At 55.5% G+C, this 19030-nt stretch overlaps 1 protein-coding gene and 1 long non-coding RNA gene across 4 annotated transcripts in view; one reads left to right on the forward strand and one right to left on the reverse strand.

Annotated features, from left to right (window-relative positions):
• The window catches only part of LOC125132051 (uncharacterized), a 115904-nt gene extending 115530 nt beyond the window's left edge, over window positions 1-374 (reverse strand). For all 3 annotated transcript variants that reach the window (XR_007136125.1, XR_007136124.1, XR_007136123.1), the window contains exon 1: window positions 170-374. This is a non-coding gene — a long non-coding RNA (uncharacterized LOC125132051). The remainder of the gene's footprint in view (window positions 1-169) is intronic.
• A 51-nt stretch (window positions 375-425) lies between these two features.
• On the forward strand, window positions 426-18972 carry MAP3K10 (mitogen-activated protein kinase kinase kinase 10). The gene is made up of 10 exons (XM_047790557.1): window positions 426-1694; window positions 6235-6415; window positions 10071-10219; window positions 10680-10855; window positions 11495-11741; window positions 14055-14171; window positions 16196-16373; window positions 16465-16577; window positions 16914-17600; window positions 18368-18972. Exons 1-10 carry the CDS (start codon window positions 1013-1015, stop codon window positions 18688-18690), a joined length of 2853 nt encoding a protein of 950 aa, XP_047646513.1. The 5' UTR covers window positions 426-1012; the 3' UTR covers window positions 18691-18972.
• Window positions 18973-19030: the final 58 nt, after the last annotated feature.

Here is a 19030-nt window from a genome sequence, read left to right on the forward strand (position 1 = left end):
TCCGAGAACAAACTACACTTCCCGGCGTGCACCTCGGGTCGCGGCCCCAAGGGGCAGTCCAGCCGCAGGGACCGCGTCCCGGCCGTGTTAGAGACTCGGGGCAGTAACCACCATTCACGCAGCTCGTACTTTTCGCTTTGCGAAGCGCGTCAGTCACCGCCAACCCCACCTTTGGGCCACAGCCCCTCAGGGTCTATGAGGAGCGCTCAGCCCTCTCCTCTCCTCCTCCAGGCGTCGCGTCCACTGCGTCCCAGGGAGGGTCCGAGGCCAGGCTGATCTCCCCGGGAGGATTCCTTCGGCCCCGCGCATTCCCCATTCCCGGGGCACCGGGGCTCTGGGGACTCGGGGACTGGGAACTGACCGCGGGGCCGTGCTGCCGGAGACTACAACTCCCAGGCGGCACCGCGGCGCGGCGGAGCGAGCACGTCACTCAGGCACCGCCGGCGGCCCCGGGAAGCGGCGCGGGCGGGGGCAGGGGCTGGGGCCGACCCGGAGGTCGGTGCTGAGGATGGTGGCCGCCAGGCTGCCCCGTGCGTGAGGAGGCCGAGGGGCGCGCCACCCTGTCCTGGGGCGGGCGCCCCCGGAGCCCCACCGGCCCCGCCCCGCCCGGCGGTCGTGGCCCGGGATGCGGAGCCGGGGGCCGCCGGTGGAGCTGCGCGGGGTGAGAGGCGCGGGGAAGGGGGCTGCCTGCTTCCCTCACCCTCGTCCCCCACCGGCGGGCCCCGGCAGGAATTCGGCAGCCGTGCGGCCAGGCCTTCTTAGCGCCCTGACATTTAGGGGGCACAGGTGAACCCGCCGCCTTTCCCCACCCTACCCTGCCTGGACAACTGAATCGGGAGGGGGACGACCCTGCCCTTTTAAAGAGGCTTTTCCTTGCTCCTGCGGAGGGTCCCCCAGCCATGGCCCCCAGGAGCCTCCTAGACCCCGCAGGGACTGGCCGCCGGGGCCGGCTCTCTGCATCCGGCGGGCAGCCTGTGTGAAGCGGCCTCCCGCAGCCCCCGGCCCCTCCCCCATGGAGGAGGAGGAAGGGGGGGCGGCCAAGGAGTGGGGCACGACCCCCGCGGGGCCTGTCTGGACCGCAGTGTTCGACTACGAAGCGGCGGGCGACGAGGAGCTGACCCTGCGGAGGGGCGACCGCGTCCAGGTGCTTTCCCAGGACTGTGCCGTGTCTGGCGACGAGGGCTGGTGGACCGAGCAGCTACCCAGCGGCCGTGTGGGCGTCTTCCCCAGCAATTACGTGGCCCCCGGCACCCCCGCCGCGCCCGCGGGCCTCCGGCTGCCCCAGGAGATCCCCTTCCACGAGCTGCAGCTAGAAGAGATCATCGGTGTAGGGGGCTTTGGCAAGGTCTATCGGGCCCTGTGGCGTGGCGAGGAGGTGGCGGTCAAGGCCGCCCGGCTGGACCCTGAACGGGATCCGGCAGTGACAGCAGAGCAGGTGCGCCAGGAGGCCCGGCTCTTCGGAGCCCTGCAGCACCCCAACATCATTGCCCTCAGGGGCGCCTGCCTCAGCCCCCCACACCTCTGCCTGGTGATGGAGTATGCCAGGGGGGGTGCACTGAGCAGGGTGCTGGCAGGGCGCCGCGTGCCCCCTCACGTGCTGGTCAACTGGGCCGTGCAGGTGGCCCGGGGCATGAACTACCTACACAATGATGCCCCCGTGCCCATCATCCACCGGGACCTCAAGTCCATCAACAGTAAGTGGTGCCCTCCCCCCAAAACTTGCTTCTATAGAACCTTGTGAGGCCAAACCTAGGTGGTGGGAAATGGGGACACCAGAAGACATTGCCTGGGGCAGCAGTCTACCTTCAGGGCCAGGTGAGGCAGTCCTTGTTCCATTAGGGGAGGAAAAGAAGGCCCGGAAAGGTGGAAGGAATACCTGCTTTCTAGGCTATGATCACAGTAGCTCAATAGATACATATCCCTGAACACTATGATAGGTAGGCCCTGTGTTCCCTGTTGTCAACGGGACAGGTGCAGTGCCTGCCCTCATAGCACTTACTGTCCAGCCACACTGCCGTAGTCCACCAGGCAGAGAGAGAAAGTACCTGGCCTGGAGTCAGGGTTCCTCAACCTCAGCACTACTGACCTTTGGGGCGGGATGATTTCAGGGGAGCTGTCCTGTGCACTGTAGGTTATTTAGCAGCATCCTTGGCCTCTACCCACTAAACGCCATTAGCATCCCCTGCCACCCACTTCCACCCCCTGGTAATGACAACCAAAAATGTCTCCAGACATTGCCAAGTGTTCTCTGAAGGGCAAATTAGCCCTCAGTTCAGAACCACTTCCTGGAGTCCTCATAGGCCTCTGCCCCAGCTAGCCAAGACAAACTGGTAAAGATGAGAGGAGGAAAAGGGATGTGTCTTACGTAAAAGCTTCCAAGCTGCCTGGCCTACCCTAGACTGTCCAGAGTTGACTGGTTGGTTGAATGAGGCCTGGAGCCAGGAAGAAAGCAGAATTTCCCAGAACCCATATCTAGATGAAGGAGCGTCTCATGATGTCAGCAAATATTGAGCACCTATCAAGTTAGAAGCCCAACAGAGACCACAACAGCCATGGTGTCTATCCTTATGGCACTCACAATCTAGGGATTTCATTCATTTTCCAGATATTTCCCGAGTACTGTTGGGTACTAGCCCCTGTCCTGACCCTTAGGATCCAGCAGGGAAAAAATTCTACCTTCCTGGCTCTCCCATCCTTTCTCTGCCCCATGTCACTCCCTCTCATTTCTATTTATTTGTTCATTCTTTCATTACATATTTACTGGGCCAGATCATGTACTAAGCAAGAGGGATCGCAGTGAGTAGGGCCAGCACGTTCCCTGCCCTCACATGAAATGTGAAGGTTTCCTTTCTGCCCTCAACCCCCACATCTCATCTATTTCAGATTCCTGTCAATTCTATGTCTTGACGTTGGTTTGACTCCATCCCACTATTTTCATGTTAGTTGCTAGCCCTCACCCCCCAACTGCAAGCCCCTAAAGCAGAAGGGCTGAGTCCTCCTTACCTCCCAGGCCTGGCATCCCTACATTCAGCAGATAGCTACCTAGTGCCCAGGTTTGCCAAGCCTGCTCCAGGACCGGGCAACTGAGCAAGACACAGATGGTGCCCATCTTCGTCGATGCTCATGTCCTCTCACTCCTCTGAGAGGCTGAGTAATGGAAGTGGGCCTGCCCACCTGCTCTTCTCGAAGGCTGGGTCCCTTCTCGGCCCTTCCTCACCCGGCCGATTCCCAGCCTGCAGGTGGGGTATGAAGACACACTCCCTTGGCCCCAAGTTTTTCTGTAGCCAATGCCACTTGGACAAAGGGTTGGTGGGGCTCTTAGGCCAGGGCTTCCTGCTTAGGCAGTGGGACTGCTGTATACTTGAGACGGAGGAAGCAGGGCCTCCACAGTACAGCTTCTCCCAGTCCGTCTCCCTTAAGGAGCCCCTCGTCTGATGTCATTCATTCATTGGTTCATTCAGCTGATAATTCCAAAGCAGAATTAGGTGTCCTAGGCACTGTCCGGGGATTACAGAAGTGAACAAGGCAAGATTCCTCCCCTTATGGAAGTTAAGAGTCTCGTGGACAGAAATAGATGGTTGATATTTAAATAGAGAGCAGAATTTCAAAGGCTATCAAGGGCTCCGAAGGAAATAAAGCTGATTAAGAATGGGGCAGAGGAAGCCCTTTAGATCAGATGGTCAGGGAGGGCCACACTTGAGCAGAGACCTGAACCCAGAGGACCCAGTCTTACAAAGATCTGGGCAGAGCAGAGATCCCGAGGTGGGGATAGTGTGCCTTGCTGGAGAGACAGCAAGGAGACTGGAGAGGTTGGAAGAGCAGGAGTGAGGCAGAGGTGGAAGAAGACGAGATCACAAAAGTAGCTGGGCCAGATCTTGTGAACCTCGGGGGCCTTGGGGGGACTTGGGGTATTTTATTCAATGTAATGAAACCATTAGAGGATCTTAAACTGGGGGGGGTCACAAAATATTAGGTATAGATATTTTTAGGTGAATTGATTTAGGCTCAGCCTGGGAGATGCAAGTGTAAGACCATGGGGTGTTCCCTCTGTCATGGGGTCACTCCAGAAACAAGAGAGTTAGTGACTCAAGAAGGGAGGACTTCTAGAAGGTGGAGTCACATGCTAGAGAGTCTCGAGAGGCTTCCAGGAAGAGGTGACATTTGAGTTGGGTTTTAAAGAAGGGACGAGATCACCAACAGTGTTTCCTTGGGCAATGGTCTGAGCTCTCTAGCGCTGCTTCTTCATCTGCCAAAGGGCATGATAGTAGAATTGCCTCATTGTTGCAATGACTGGAGGAGTAGCCAGGAATGGTCAAAGATAAAGATGGAGAAATAAGGAACAAGTATGGCGACATCCACACTAATAATAAAAGCTAACACTTTTAGAGGGCCTACTATTGCTTCAGACAATAAATCAAGTACAGGGTAAATGCCGTTGTCATCTCCATTTAACAGAAGAGAAATCCTAGTATTAAAAAATAAGGTAAACTAGGAGTTCCTGCTGTGGCTCAGCAGTAATGAACCCGACTAGTATCCATGAGGATGTGGGTTCAATCCCCGGCCTCGCTCAGTGGGTTAAGGATCCGGTATTGCCATGAGCTGTAACACAGGTTGCAGACGCGACTCGGATCCTGCACTGCTGTGGCTGTGGTGTAGGCCAGCAGCTGCAGCTCAGATTTGAACCCTAGCCTGGGAACCTCTATATGCCGCAGGTGCGCACCTAAAAAGACAAAAATAATAAGGTAAATTACACAAGGTTGTGCAGTTAATAAATGGCAGAGCTGGGATTCAAACCCAGGCAGGATACTGTGCTCTTTGGGGGCTCTCTTTGACCAAAGATAGTAGAATATCATAGCAGTTACGAGGATGGTGGAGTTCCCATTGTGGCTCAGCGGAAACAAATTCGACTAGTAACCATGAGGTCACAGGTTCAATCCCTGGCCTCACTCAGTGGGTTAAGGATCTTGCATTGTGCTGTGGGTAGGTCACAGATACAACTTGGATCTGGCATTGCTGTGGCTGTGGGGTAGGCTGGCAGCTGTAGCTCCGATTGGACCCCTAGCCTGGGAATCTCCATATACTGTGGGTGTGGCCCTAAAAAGCAAAAAAAAAAAAAAAAAAAAAAAAAGAAGAAGAAGAAAGAAAAGGAAAAAAAGAGAGAGATTGGGCTCTGATGACAGATCTAGTTTGGGTCTTTGTCCAACCATTGTGTGATCTTGGCCAAGTGACTTCATCTTTCAGAGCCTCAGTTTGCTAGTCAATAAAATGGATTGCTTGCTAGTTGATTTGTGTAAAGGGCTTAGGATAGTTCTTGCCATATCCTAGCTTCTGTTAACACTGGCCATGATGGTTGTTAGTAATAACCCTAGGCAGCAAGTGAGTTGGCATCATTCAATATGCTTGAGGGATGTATCAGTCAGATTTTGTCTAGGTAACAACCCCCCCCCCCAACTTTGTGTCTTTAAACTCAGTGTCCTTTATTACTGCCCGTACATCTGCAGGCCTGCCAGCGGGTAAACTGATTTAGTCAAGGCTCAGCTTTTAGGTTTTGCCCCAGGTATCTCTCCTCTTCTTTGGACAAACAGGCTGGCCGAGGCCTGTTCTCGGGTGATGGCAGAGGGCAAGGGGGCAAGCTGACATGAAAGGCCTCTTAAGGCCTAGGCTTGGAATTGGTACTCGGCCACGTCTGCCTCATCTTATCAGACGAAGCAAGTTATCTGTCCCACCCAGAGTGAATGGTGGGAGACACACGCTGCCTTGTTAGTGGAAAGAACTTCCAAGTCACGTGGCAGAGACTGTGGCACAGAAAGGAGTACGAGTGGGGCGCCGACTGCGGCCCCCACAGTGGGTGGGAAAGGAGAGGGAAACCATCCGCTACCACTCAGGGCTTGTAGGCGCCACATCTGGGGTGGATGGGAGCTCAGGCCTGGATCAAGGAAAACCGAGGCCTTGGCCATCGACCTTTCGCTGAGCTCCTCAGAGCCCAGGTTGGAGCCGGGAGGCCAGTGACCTCGGGAGAAGCTCCCCAGCCCCTCATAGGAGCCTGGGGCAGAGATTAGACCAGGGTTCATGGTCTTCAAGGCCAGGAAAGGAGCTTCTGCGGAGACGGTCACCCAAGGCCGGCCGGGAGACAACAAGCAGGAGATTCCAGCAGGGTGGGGTGGGGGCAGGACACCCAGGCTGCAGCCTGTCAGGTCTGGGATGATCCCCCCTTTCTTTCTTCCTTCCCCACAGTCCTTATTCTGGAGGCCATCGAGAACCACAACCTCGCAGACACGGTGCTCAAGATCACGGACTTCGGCCTCGCCCGCGAGTGGCACAAGACCACTAAAATGAGCGCCGCGGGGACCTACGCCTGGATGGCTCCGGAGGTTATCCGTCTCTCCCTCTTCTCCAAAAGCAGTGACGTCTGGAGGTGCTGATGGGTGGGATGGGGAGGCCTCCTGGAGATGGAGGAGGGAGGAAGGGGGAGTGGGCAGGGTAGGAGAGACAGTTTGCTACTGAGGCTGGGATCTAGGCCTGGCAAAGTGACCCAGTGGCAAGGTCAGACCATCAGACAGGCATCAAAGCAGGTGTCTGCTCCGCTATCAGAAGTGGCAGCTGAGGAGGACTTGGATTACAGTTTAAAATACCAAAGTTATAAAGACAGGCTGTCAGCACCAAAGGCCCCTCCAACCATCCAGTACACTGCCCCCACTCGTCAGACGGGAAATTGAGACCTTTGGAGGTCACATTCATTCATTCATTCATCCATCCTTCCATCTGACGTGCTGGGAGCTAGGGATACAGCAGTATATAAAAACAGACCTGGGAGTTCCCTTCGTGGCTCAGTGGTTAACGAACCTGACTAGGATCTATGAGGATGCAGGTTCGATCCCTGGCCTCACTCAGTGGGTTAAGGATCCAGCATTGCTGTGGCTGTGGCATAGGCTGTAGTTTCGATTCGACCCCTAACCTGGGAACCTCTATGTGCTGTGGGTGTGACCCTAAAAAGCAAAAAAAATAAAACAAAAGAACAGACCCATTTACTGCCACAGGGATAATGAATACATCATACATACATACACAAGAAGCTGAAATGGCTGTTTTTAAGTTAAGAAAACTATAAATAATTTTTAAAAGATAATAAGCTAATTGACCAGAAAAAATATTAGGCAGTATTATGAGCTGGGAGGTAGACCAAAAAGCACTCTGAGAGCTGGAGATGACTTTGGGGGAGGTTCTGCTGAGACGTGGTGCCTGAGTTGAACTCTGTATGACCAGGAGCCAACCATGCAGAGTTTGGGGGAAGAAGCTTCCTAGGCAAGGGCAACAGCTCCCACAAAGGAGATACTGAGGTGAGAACGAGCTTGGTGTGTCCAGAAACGGCTATGAGGCCCAAGTGACTGGAGCAGAGCAGGCAAGGAGGGAAGTGGTGGGAAATGACGTCGGGGAGAGAGCCGATAGCCCTGCGGGTGAGGGCGCGCGCCCCAGGTTTATGCTAAGCGCACTGGCAAACCATGAGAGGTGTTTGGCAATGACCTGATCTGATGGAGCATCGCACGGGCTCCCTGGGCTGATGGATTGTCCGGAACCAGAGCTGGGACAGGAGGTCAATGAGGAGGCTGTTCTTCACCTGCCAAGACCTGGTGGCAGCAGAGACTCAACCTTCTGGAGAGAAGCCAGACCCAGATCAGTCCCTGGCTGAGGCTCCAGATGGGCCAAGCAGCAAAGTCAAGGTGTTGGGGCAGACAAATCAGACAGGAAGTCTCAACTAGAGCAGGACAGCCCTTTGGGGGAAAGTTTAGACTGGCTTCACGTCAGCCTTCCTTTATGGTCCATAACATTGATGGAAGCCATATTTCAGTGGCAAGAAACAGAAAACCCAAAATAAAAACAAGACTGATGTTTTTGCTCTCACGTAAAGCCCAGGACTGATACAGTACCCTCGGCATGAGGGATTCAGGGTTCTATGCTAGGGTTTCTAGCAGGGTGTCATTGACATAGGGCAGGAAATTTCTTCTTGTGTGGTGCTGTCCTCTACTTTTCAGGATGCTAAGTATCTATGGTTTCCAGCCACCAAAGGTCAGTAGCACTCCCCCAGTCTTGGGCCGCTCCCGCAGCACATGGAGTTTCCCAGGCTAAGGATTGAATCGGAGCTGTAGCTGCCGGCCTACACCAGAGCCACAGCAACACAGCATCCAAGCCACATCTGCAACCTACACCACAGCTCATGGTAATGCTGGATCCGTAACCCACTGAGCAAGGCCAGGGATTGAACCTGCAGCCTCACGGTTCCTAGTCGGATTCGTTAACCACTGCACCAGGACGGGAGCTCCACAAGCCACTATTCTTTTTGTCGAACTTGTATGGCCTCCATTCCCACGTTCACTTCATGGTCCAAACTGGCTGCTTGCGCTCCAGCTTTTATGTCTATATTCCAACTAATAGGAAGAAGCGTCCCTTTAAGGATGCTTCCTAGAAGTTAATTGCACACTACACACTCTCCTGTGTCCCACTGGCCAGAACCATTGTCATATGGGCATACTTAGCTGCAAAGGAGGACCGAAAACTACTTCAGGCAGCATCTGCCCAGCTCAAATTTACCAGTGCCCTCACTGAGAAAGACAGACAGGCTGTCAGTTGCATGGAGGCAGGGGTCATGTCTGTCTTGTTCCAGTCAGTATCTGGTACAGTGCCTGGCACACAGCAGACGTTTAAAGGCATGTGGTGAACGAATGCATGCGTGGACGTGGGGGAGCACAGGGATCTGCTGTGAGTGAGGCATTGCGTAGCCAGTGATCAGGATCAAGAAGGAGCACAGTTTATGGGAGAAGAGAGACGCGCAGGTGATGGCAGCACAGGGAGGCCTGCTCTGGTACCATGTAGCCACTAAGGACATTGTCACAGGCATCAGGCAGACCCGAGTCCCACTGTGGCTCCACCATTTATGAACTTTGTGACCGTAAGCAAACAACTTAACCACTCTGAGCCGGCTCTATTAATGGGATAAAATGGGGTTCATACCAATGCCTTCTGCTTTACAGGACTGTTGTGAGGCCAGAGCAGTACTAGCCTGGAGTAAGGCTTTATAAATGTTAAATAGTGTTAATTTGTTTTTAGAGGTAAGTGCGGAGGGTTCTGAGGGGCCTCCAACCCAGCTTTGGAGGCTGTGGAATCAAGGAAGGCTTCCCAGCAGAGAGTACACCTGAGTTGTGACTTAAAGGACAGTTAGGCAAAGGGAAGTGTGTTCTCAACAAAGGGAATAGCATGTGCAAAGGCCAGAGGTTAGGAAGAACAAGGGTTTGTTCAACTGTTCAACGTGGCTGCAGGATGAAGATGGGAGCTGAGAGTGTTTAGAGGTGAGGGCTTGTCAAGATCAGGGCCAATGGAGTTCCCTCTGGTAAAGCAGGATTAGGATCCACCATTGTCACTGCAGTGGCTTGGGTCACTGCTATGGCACAAGTTCAATCCCTAGCCTGGGAACTTCATATGCTACAGGCATGCATGATCAAAAATAATACAAACAAAAATCAGGGTTAAGAAGGGTGGATTTGGAGTTCCCATCGTGGCTCAGTGGTTAACAAATCCGAGTAGGAACCATGAGGTTGCAGGTTTGATCCCTGGCCTCGCTCAGTGGGTTAAGGATCCAGCGTTGCTGTGAGCTCTGGTGTAGGTTGCAGACACAGCTCGGATCCCGCATTGCTGTGGCTATGGTGTAGGCTGGCGGCTTCAGCTCCGATTAGACCCCTAGCCTGGGAACCTCCATATGCCGTGGGTGAGGCCCTAGAAAAGAAAGACAAAAAAAAAAAAAAAGGGTGGATTTGCCCAGTGGGCCCAGGGAACCCACTGAAGGTTTTCGGGCAGGAGAGGGGGAAGAGAGGCAGAGCAAAGGAGAGACATCAGAGAGGCAGCCCCACCACATCCACATGAGATAGGCCGAAGGAGGTCAAATCAGGTACTTGTGGCCTCTTTGGCCAGGGCTGGATATTGTGGGGAGGGAGGCCCACCATGGGACCAGAGGCGAGGGTGGGGTGTAGGTGAGGATTGGGGTGGGCTGTGGCATCACCCTCCCTCTCCCCCATCTGCAGCTTCGGGGTACTGCTCTGGGAGCTGCTGACGGGTGAGGTCCCCTACCGTGAAATCGACGCCTTGGCTGTGGCATATGGCGTGGCTATGAACAAGCTGACGCTGCCCATCCCCTCCACGTGCCCCGAGCCCTTTGCCCGCCTACTGGAGGGTGAGCCAGGGCCCCGTGGAGAGGGTAGGCTCAGCTTGGGGTGGCAGGGGCCCTCAGGCCCGGTACCTCACCCCTTCACACCCATCCATACCAGTGGGCCCAGGAGTGAGGGAGAAGGGGCTGGAACCATCGGGCCATGAAGAGTCTCCCCACAGTTGGCTCCATGGCCTCCAGACCTTTGTTCTGGCCAGGCCTGCAGCTCTTGAGGGCAACCTGTTAGGATTCACTGGCCCTGGGATTCCCTGATCCTTGATTCTACCACCAGTCACCGAACAGGGCCCTGAGTTTCTCTCCCCAGGGGTTCACCAAGTGAGACATTGCCAGGAATCTGGCTTTGAATTCCTTCTCCTTGGCTTCACGGGAGCTGTTTGTCCTCAGTCCCCTGGATCCCTGCCTCCACTGAGCAGGCTGATGCCCCAGAGCATGGCTACTGACATTTCCATTCCCACCCCCACCCCAGAATGCTGGGACCCAGACCCCCATGGGCGGCCAGATTTTGGTAGCATCTTGAAGCAGCTTGAAGTCATCGAACAGTCAGCCCTGTTCCAGATGCCGCTGGAGTCTTTCCACTCACTGCAGGAAGACTGGAAGCTGGAGATTCAGCACATGTTCGATGACCTCCGGACCAAGGAGAAGGTGAAGGCAGGGTTGTCAAAAGAGGGAGGGATGAAGTGAGAGCCCCGAGTTCCAGTGCCCTGGACAGAGCAGAGCCCCTTCCCATGAACCCCAGGTCTCTGGGTCCATGCAGGGCCAAGGAAGTCTTTTTTGCATGTTAAGAAAAGTCAGCCTCCTGTTGGCAGATTGATAAGAAAAAGGCACCCTGCCCTGAAGCATTTACAAGCGACATTGTGTGAGGTCTGGGATTGGCTTTCAAACCTGACAGCAAAAATGAGAGGGAGAGAGGCGAAAAGGAAGGCAATACATGAAAAAAAATTTTTGCAAAGTCTAGGTAACTGTTGAAGTCAGACAATGGGTGCATGGGGTACACCTTTCTCTCTCCGCTTTTGTAGATGTTTGAAGTTTTCCAAATTGAAGACTTAAAAAATTAAAAAAGCAAAGACAAAAAGAAAGAAAAGCCATCCCTTTCTTTGGCCTAACATAGTCTCCTGCCCTGGCACCCAGCCTGGCAAGTGAAGTGTGAGTTGGATTGAGTCCCCCAGTTTGCCCCACGGCAGGACACCCCTGTGCAGGGGACCAACCAGACCCAGCTCCCTGGAGCCATGCCTGGGGGCAGAGTAGCTAAGCCCTCTCCCACGCCACACACCTCCTCTGCAGGAGCTCCGGAGCCGCGAGGAGGAGCTGTTGCGGGCGGCGCAGGAGCAGCGTTTCCAGGAGGAGCAGCTGCGGCGGCGGGAGCAGGAGCTGGCCGAGCGCGAGATGGACATCGTGGAGCGTGAGCTGCACCTGCTCATGTGCCAGCTGAGCCAGGAGAAGCCCCGGGTCCGCAAACGCAAGGGCAACTTCAAGCGTAGCCGCCTGCTTAAGCTGCGGGAAGGCAGCAGCCATATCAGCCTGCCCTCCGGTACTGGCCCCATGCCCTGAGCATCCCTAACCCAGGAATTACCGCTTCCTTTTATTTAATTATTTCTGTACTTTTAATTGCTAAGTAGCCACACCTACAGAAAATGACCAACAAACTGTACAGCGTAATGAGTTAGTATACTCGTTCCCATGAAAGCAGAGGGAAGCTACAGCCACCCCAGATGCTTCCACCAGCCCCCTCCAAACACATCCCAATGCCACCCCCTAAGAGTCACCCCATGACCTTTAGTCCTGACCTTTAGAGTACTCGTATCCTTATTTTTTCTTTTTCTTTTCAGGGCCGTGTCCATGGCATATGGAGGTTCCCAGACTAGGAGTCTAATCAGAGCTACAGCTGCCGGCCTACACCACAGCCAGAGCCACGTGGGATCTGAGCCTTGTCTGGGACCCACACCACAGCTCACGGCAACCCCACATCCCCAACCCACTGAGCAAGGCCAGGGATTGAGCCCGAATCCTCATGGATACTAGTCAGGTTCATTTACGCTGCACCACAACGGCAACTCCCCTTACTTTTCTCTATAGTTTTGTTTCCCAGCTATTTGTTTAATATCTTTTAATCTGCCTCTTCCTCCCCCTTTGCCAATAATCTGTTGAGGAACCGCATCATTTATTCTGTAGCATTTCCCACAGTTAGGATTTTGCTGCTTACATCTCCCTGGATCTCATAACATGTCCCTCTGTCCCCTGAATTTCCTAAAAATTGGTATTAGGTTAAACCATGGGAAATTGCTGGTGTTTGGCCATTTCTTTTTCTTTTTTCTTTCTGTCCTTTTTTTTGGGGGGGGGGGGTCTTTTTGTCTTTTAGGGCCGCACACACAGCATATGGAAGTTCCCAAGCTAGGGGTCCAATCAGAGCTGTAGCTGCCTGCCACAGCCACAGCAGTGTGGCGGGATCCGAGCCATGTCTGTGACCTACACTATAGCTCACGGCAGTGATGGATCCTTAACCCACTGAGCAAGGCCAGGGATCAAACCCACATCCTCATGGATGCTGTTCGGGTTCGTAAACCACTGAGTCATGACAAGAACTCTGTCTGGCTATTTCTGACTTACAAAAAAAGATGTTTCACGTGGATCATCCTAATAGTGGGCTGTCCAGGCTTAATCAGTTTCAAATTCAGGTTTGATTTCTTTCTTTTTTTTTTTTTTAAAGACTGCACATCGTGCCGATAGTCCCTCTCTGTGATGTTACAAGCCCTAGAACAGTACCTAGACCAGCACCAGCCATCAAAAGTATAATGCAAGCAATGTGTGTAATTTTACACTTTCTAGTAGCAACATGAAAGAGAGGGAGAAAAAAACCAGGTGAAATTAACTTTAATAATTATTGTGTTTAGCCCAGTAAACCTAAAATGTTATAGTTCCACATGTAATCAGTACAACACAATGAGATCGTTTACCTTCTTTTTTCTCACACTAGATCTTTGAAATTCAGTGTGGATTTTATATCTGCAGGTGCATCTCCATCTCGGCTCTAAATTTTCATCAAAAATTCTTGACCTGTATTTAGATTTCATAAAATGTACAGTTGAGGGAGCTCCCATTTGTGGCTCAGTGGTAACAACCCAACTAGTATCCATGAGGATGCAGGTTCAATCCCTGGCCCCACTCAGTGGGTTAAGGATCCATTCACTGTTGCCATGAGCTGTGGTGTAGGTTGCAGACGTGGCTCGGATCCTGCCATGGCTGTGGCTGTGGCTGTGGCTATGGCAGCTGTAACTCCGATTCAGCCCCTAGCCTGGGAACTTCCATATGCTGCACATATGGCCCTAAAAAGAAAAAGATAAACAACAAAACAAAAACCAGTTGAAAGAGCAGATTCACATACCCAAGTAGTTCCAAATATGCTTAAATGTTTCCAGTAACTGAACTGAGTATCCACCTTTACAGGTAAATTTAAATCAATTGCAATTGAATAAATAAAGATAAAACTCTCTAGTTGCTTGGTGCACAAGCCACATTCCATTGCTATCCGTGGCGTGGCCTCCATGCTGGATACTCAGGCCTAGATCCTCAAGGCAGCAGCTCTCAAACCTGCGTGTGCATCGGAGGTACCTGAGGGGCTTTGCCACCTCACGCCCACGGTTCCTGATTCAAGGAGGTCCCAAGAGGCTGCATTTCCAGGAGGTTCCCACCTGACATTGGTGCTGCTGGTCTGAGGCCACACTTTGAGAACCACTGCGTTAAGGAAGGCAGAATGGCGGCATTCTTTCTATCCTTCTACAAAGGGGAGCTTCTCTTTGGCTACCCCTGGAACCATGTGCTCAGGGAAGTCTCTTTCTTTTCACAGGCTTTGAACATAAGATCACAGTCCAGGCCTCTCCAACCCTGGACAAGCGGAAAGGATCCAATGGGGCCAGCCCCCCCGCCAGCCCCAGCATCATCCCTCGGCTGAGGGCCATCCGCCGTGAGTATCTCCCCAAGCCCTGACCCAAGTCAGTGAACAGATTTCTCCAGACACATACCTGGCACCAACCCAGAGCAACATCAGGGGACGAGGCAGGCAGGGTCCCCTCCCTCAGGCTCACCAGGGAAAACACAACAAACAAGTAAACAAGTTGGTAAGCAGGACAATCTCCTGTAATGATACGCACTATAAAGGAAATCAGGGAAGGGAATAAAACAGAAGAGTTGCTATTTTATTTATTTATTTATTTTGGCCACATCCACAGCATGTGGAAGTTCCCGGGCCAGGGATCAAACCCGTGTCACAGCAGTGACCTGAGCCACCGCAGTGGCAATCCAGAATCCTTAACCCACTGAACCACCAGGGAACTCTTTTAAAATCACAAGGAAAGCCTATCAGAAAGCTGAGGTGTGAGCTGGGACACGCATGGTAAGGACACATGCAGAGATCTGAAGGAACAGTATCCCTGGCAGAGGGAACAGCAAAGGTGAAGGCCCAGAGGCAAGAACAGCATGGTGTTTATCAGCAGGGAAGGCCAACTTGGCTGGAGTAGAAGGAATGGGAGGGAGAACAGTAGGTTTATGGCCAGGGGTTCAAAAGGGCGCCAGATCACACTGGGCCTTAGGATCTGGGATAAGTGGAGTTCCTGTCATGGCACAGTGGAAACAAATCCGACTAGGAACTATGAGGTTGCAGGTTTGATCCCTGGCCTCGCTCAGTGGATTAAGGATCTGGCATTGCCATGAGCTGTGGTGTAGCCACAGACGCAGCTTAGATCTGGTATTGCTGGGGCTGTGGCGTAGGCTGGCGGCTACAGCTCCAATTAGACCCCTAGCCTGGGAACCTGCATATGCCACGGGTGCGGCCCTAAAAAGGACAAAAGACAACAACAAAAAAGAACGGGGATAAGGAATCTAGATTTCATGTTAAACATGACGGGGGAGTCTCTGGAGGGCTGTAAACAAGGCAGTGACGTGATAAAATTTACCTCTTCCCTCTGGCTGCTCTGAGGAGGGAAGGAGTAAAGGTGGGAGACAAGTGAGATGAGGGGCTGGACCAGGTCCGGGGCCTTGGAGGGGGCGATGGCCAGTCACAAGGCAGAGGTACAGCCCTTAGGCTTTGTGATGAGTTAAAGGCTAGCCAGCTGGCTCCCCAGTCTGTTCTGCCCCATCATTCACCCCTGGCCTCACCCAAGCCCCCCCGCCACACACACGTGTCTTTGGACACCTGCTTTGTACCAAGCCTGGGAGGTCATTCTGCGGGGGGGCGGGGGGAACACATGGACAAATAGTGGCCAAACAGTGGTAGCCGGTGCTAGCCTCAGGGTATGGGGACAGAGGAGAGAGAGAGCTGACTCTCCAGGGAACAAACTGCTTCAGAGCTGGAGGCTTGAAGGGCAAGCAGCCAACCAGGCAAGCAAAGAGACTGAAAGGGAACAGAATTCCCATGAAGGGAACAGCCTGTACAAAGCACCCACCTGGGAGCCCACAGATGTGGGGTCCCAGCCACAGCATTTACTGCTCTCTGCCCGCGTCTCCCACCTCCATCTCTCTCACCTGCCCCCGCCCCAGACACACTGGCCCCCTGGCTGCTCAGTGAACACCCCAGGTGGGCATGTCCAGCCACAGAGCCTGGGCATCTGCTGTTCCCTCTGCCTGTATCCCTCAACCGCCTTCAAGTCTTTGCTCAGACTTTGGTCTGCTTGGAGCACCGCTGTCTTCTCAGCCCCTGCCAAAGGGCTTAGCACATGGCCGGTGCTGGTAAACACTTGGGAATGAAGGGATGGCTAAGGGTCAGGCTGTGGAGAGTGACAGGTGGTGAGACTGAGGAAGCTGGGACTTCGTCCTGACAGCAGTGGGGAGCTACGGAAGGATGTATGGCAAGGGAGTGGCATGATTGGAGTTAGAATCCAGGTCCTGAGGGCTTCCGGTGGAGGGTGGAACCAAGGTGGGAAGAGTGAGGCCAGACGCTCACCTGGGACAGACTCTCCAAGACCCGTAACCAAGTGGCTTCTCTCGGCCCAGTGACTCCTGTGGATGGTGGTGGTGGTAGCAGCAGTGGCAGCAGCAGCGGTGGCAGTGGGACATGGGGCCGTGGCAGTGGACCCCCCAAGAAGGAAGAACTGGTTGGTGGCAAGAAGAAGGGCCGGACCTGGGGGCCCAGCTCCACCCTGCAGAAGGAGCGGGCTGGAGGAGAGGAGAGGTACCGGCTCCCACCTGGGCCCTGTGCCTCCCCAGGGCCCTGGGCAGCCAGAAGGCCCATGACCCTCCCGCATCTCCGGTGCCCTCTGCAGGCTGAAGGCCCTGGGAGAAGGAAGCAAGCAGTGGTCATCAAGTGCCCCCAACCTGGGCAAGTCCCCCAAACACACACCCATCGCCCCTGGCTTTGCCAGCCTCAATGAGATGGGTAAGCGGGTGAGGGCGCCTTTAAAGGGGAGGGGGCTGGAGAGGGGACATTCCCTGGCAAAGGGAACCCAGGGGTGACCCTCCCCAGGGTTGCAAGGGGAGGGAGCTGGATTTCACTTGGACCAGGGGGTAGGATGCCTTCCCGGCATGGGAAACCGCGGCTCCCGCGGCTGTGGGGGCCATTCCCAGGGGCAGGGGAGTTTGAGGTGCAAAGATTCCAGAACCACGCTCAGTGGGACTTGGCAGTCCCGCTGCTGGCGGGGTCCCTGGGGGCCGCGGGGCCCGGGGCCAGCCCCGGAGCTGACGGAGTCCAGTGACGGCCCTCTCCCGGTTGCAGAGGAGTTCGCGGAGGCGGACGGCGGCGGCAGCGTGCCCCCCTCTCCCTACACCACCCCGTCCTACCTCACGGTGCCGCTGCCCGCCCAGCCCTCCCCGGGGGCGCGGGCGCCGTGGGAAACGGCGGCGCCCGCCCGGCCGGGGCACAGCTCCCGGCGGCGCTGCGAGCTCGCGCTGCTGGGCTGCGCCACGTTGCTGGGCGCCGTGGGCCTGGGCGCCGACGTGGCCGAGGCGCGCGCAGCAGACGGCGAGGAGCAGCGGCGCTGGCTCGACGGCCTCTTCTTCCCCCGCGGCGGCCGCTTCCCGCGGGGCCTCAGCCCGCCCGGGCGCTCCCCGGGCCGCCGCGACGACGCGGCCCCCGGCCCGGGCCTGGCGCCCTCGGCCACCCTCGTGTCGCTGTCGTCCGTGTCCGACTGCAACTCCACGCGTTCGCTGCTGCGCTCCGACAGCGACGAGGCCACGCCGGCCGCGCCCTCCCCGCCGCCCTCCCCACCCGCGCCCCCGCCCCCGCCCAGCACCAACCCGCTGGTGGACCTGGAGCTGGAGAGCTTCAAGAAGGACCCCCGCCAGTCGCTCACGCCCACCCACGTCACGGCCGCGCGCGCCGTGAGCCGCGGGCACCGCCGGACCCCTTCGGATGGGGCGCTGGGGCAGCGGGGGGCGCCCGAGCCCTCGGGCCTTGTCCCTGGTGAGTGAGGCTGCACGCGCGCGCCCGGGGCCCCGGGGCGCAGAAAAAGGCCGTCTCCCCTGCCCCCGCCAGCACCTGTGTCCCAGCCCGGAAACCAACTCCCCGAGGCCGAGGCAGCCTCCTCCCGCTTAGCCTGGGAAGGAAGGGGCTGTGTCCCCACCGCTCCTGCTGCTTTGTGAGGCATTCAAGTCCCTCGGTAATTGAGACGCAGAGGTGGCAGACTTAGAGGGCCAGGCAGGTGACCACTAAAGGCAACGACAGTTTCTAGAGCTAATACCTATATGCCAGGCACTGTTCTCTATACGCTAATTAACAGGCCAAGGATTAGAAGATAGGAGCTGAGTGCTGCCCATCAGACACCCAGCCCCTTGCTTTACAGTTCGTTATTCTTCCTTCCCTGTGTAGCAAGGTGCTATCACCCCGTTCAGACTGGCATGCCTCAGGTGCCTCTGTGGCCTTTGTGGGCCTGGCCCAGCGTGGGAGAGGTGGGCGGAGTGGGGGCTGTGTCTAGAGTGGCAACAAGGGAACACAGGCTCTGAAAGGATTAAGCACTGTGCCCAGAGTCTCACCAGGTGAGTGAGTGATTAGGAGTGGGGGTGGGGGGTGGGGGGGGAGCTAGGTAAATGTCCAGGCCTGCTGGAAAGTGGGTCCAACAAAACCAGATTTTTCAAGAGACGTCAAATTACTCTTTTCACATAAATGCTCCTGGCTTTTAAAATCCACCCTCTGGCCCACCCCACTCACCTCATCTGATCCTCTCTTACCAGGCCCTCGAGATCCCCTGGACTTCCCTCGCCTGCCCGACCCCCAGGCCCTGTTCCCCACCCGCCGCCGGCCCCCCGAGTTCCCTGGCCGCCCCACCACCCTGACCTTCGCCCCAAGACCCCGGCCAGCCGCCAGCCGTCCCCGTCTGGACCCCTGCAAACTGGTCTCCTTTGGCCAGACACTCAGCATCTCGCCTCCCAGCAGGCCGGACACTCCGGAGAGCCCCGGGCCCCCCAGCATGCAGCCTACGCTGCTTGACATGGACATGGAAGGGCAGAGCCAGGACAGCACGGTGCCCCTGTGTGGGGCCCACGGCTCCCGCTGAGGCCTGCCCACAACCGCCCGCCTGGGCAGCCATGAATGTAGCGCCCCAGGCCCCGCCCCAGCCCACCATGCCACAAGGCAGGGGAGGCCCTGGGCAGGATACCCACTCTATTTATTGGGGAAGGGGGGGAGGGCACTTAATTTATTTCTTTGTACCCCAGGGGGTGGGGCCCTGTGCCCGCCCTGCGGTTGAGGGGGGGAGGGTGGTCAGGGATACTCAGGGACAGGGCATCACGGGGGATTCGGCACAAAATGCAGCATTAAAGGTAACCCCTGCCCCCTACCTGCCGCTTGGCTGTGTGTCTTTCCCAGGCCCTGGCCCTAGGTCATTCCTAATGCAA

Source organism: Phacochoerus africanus, chromosome 8 (assembly GCF_016906955.1).
Source record: "Phacochoerus africanus isolate WHEZ1 chromosome 8, ROS_Pafr_v1, whole genome shotgun sequence".
NCBI lineage: Eukaryota > Metazoa > Chordata > Mammalia > Artiodactyla > Suidae > Phacochoerus > Phacochoerus africanus.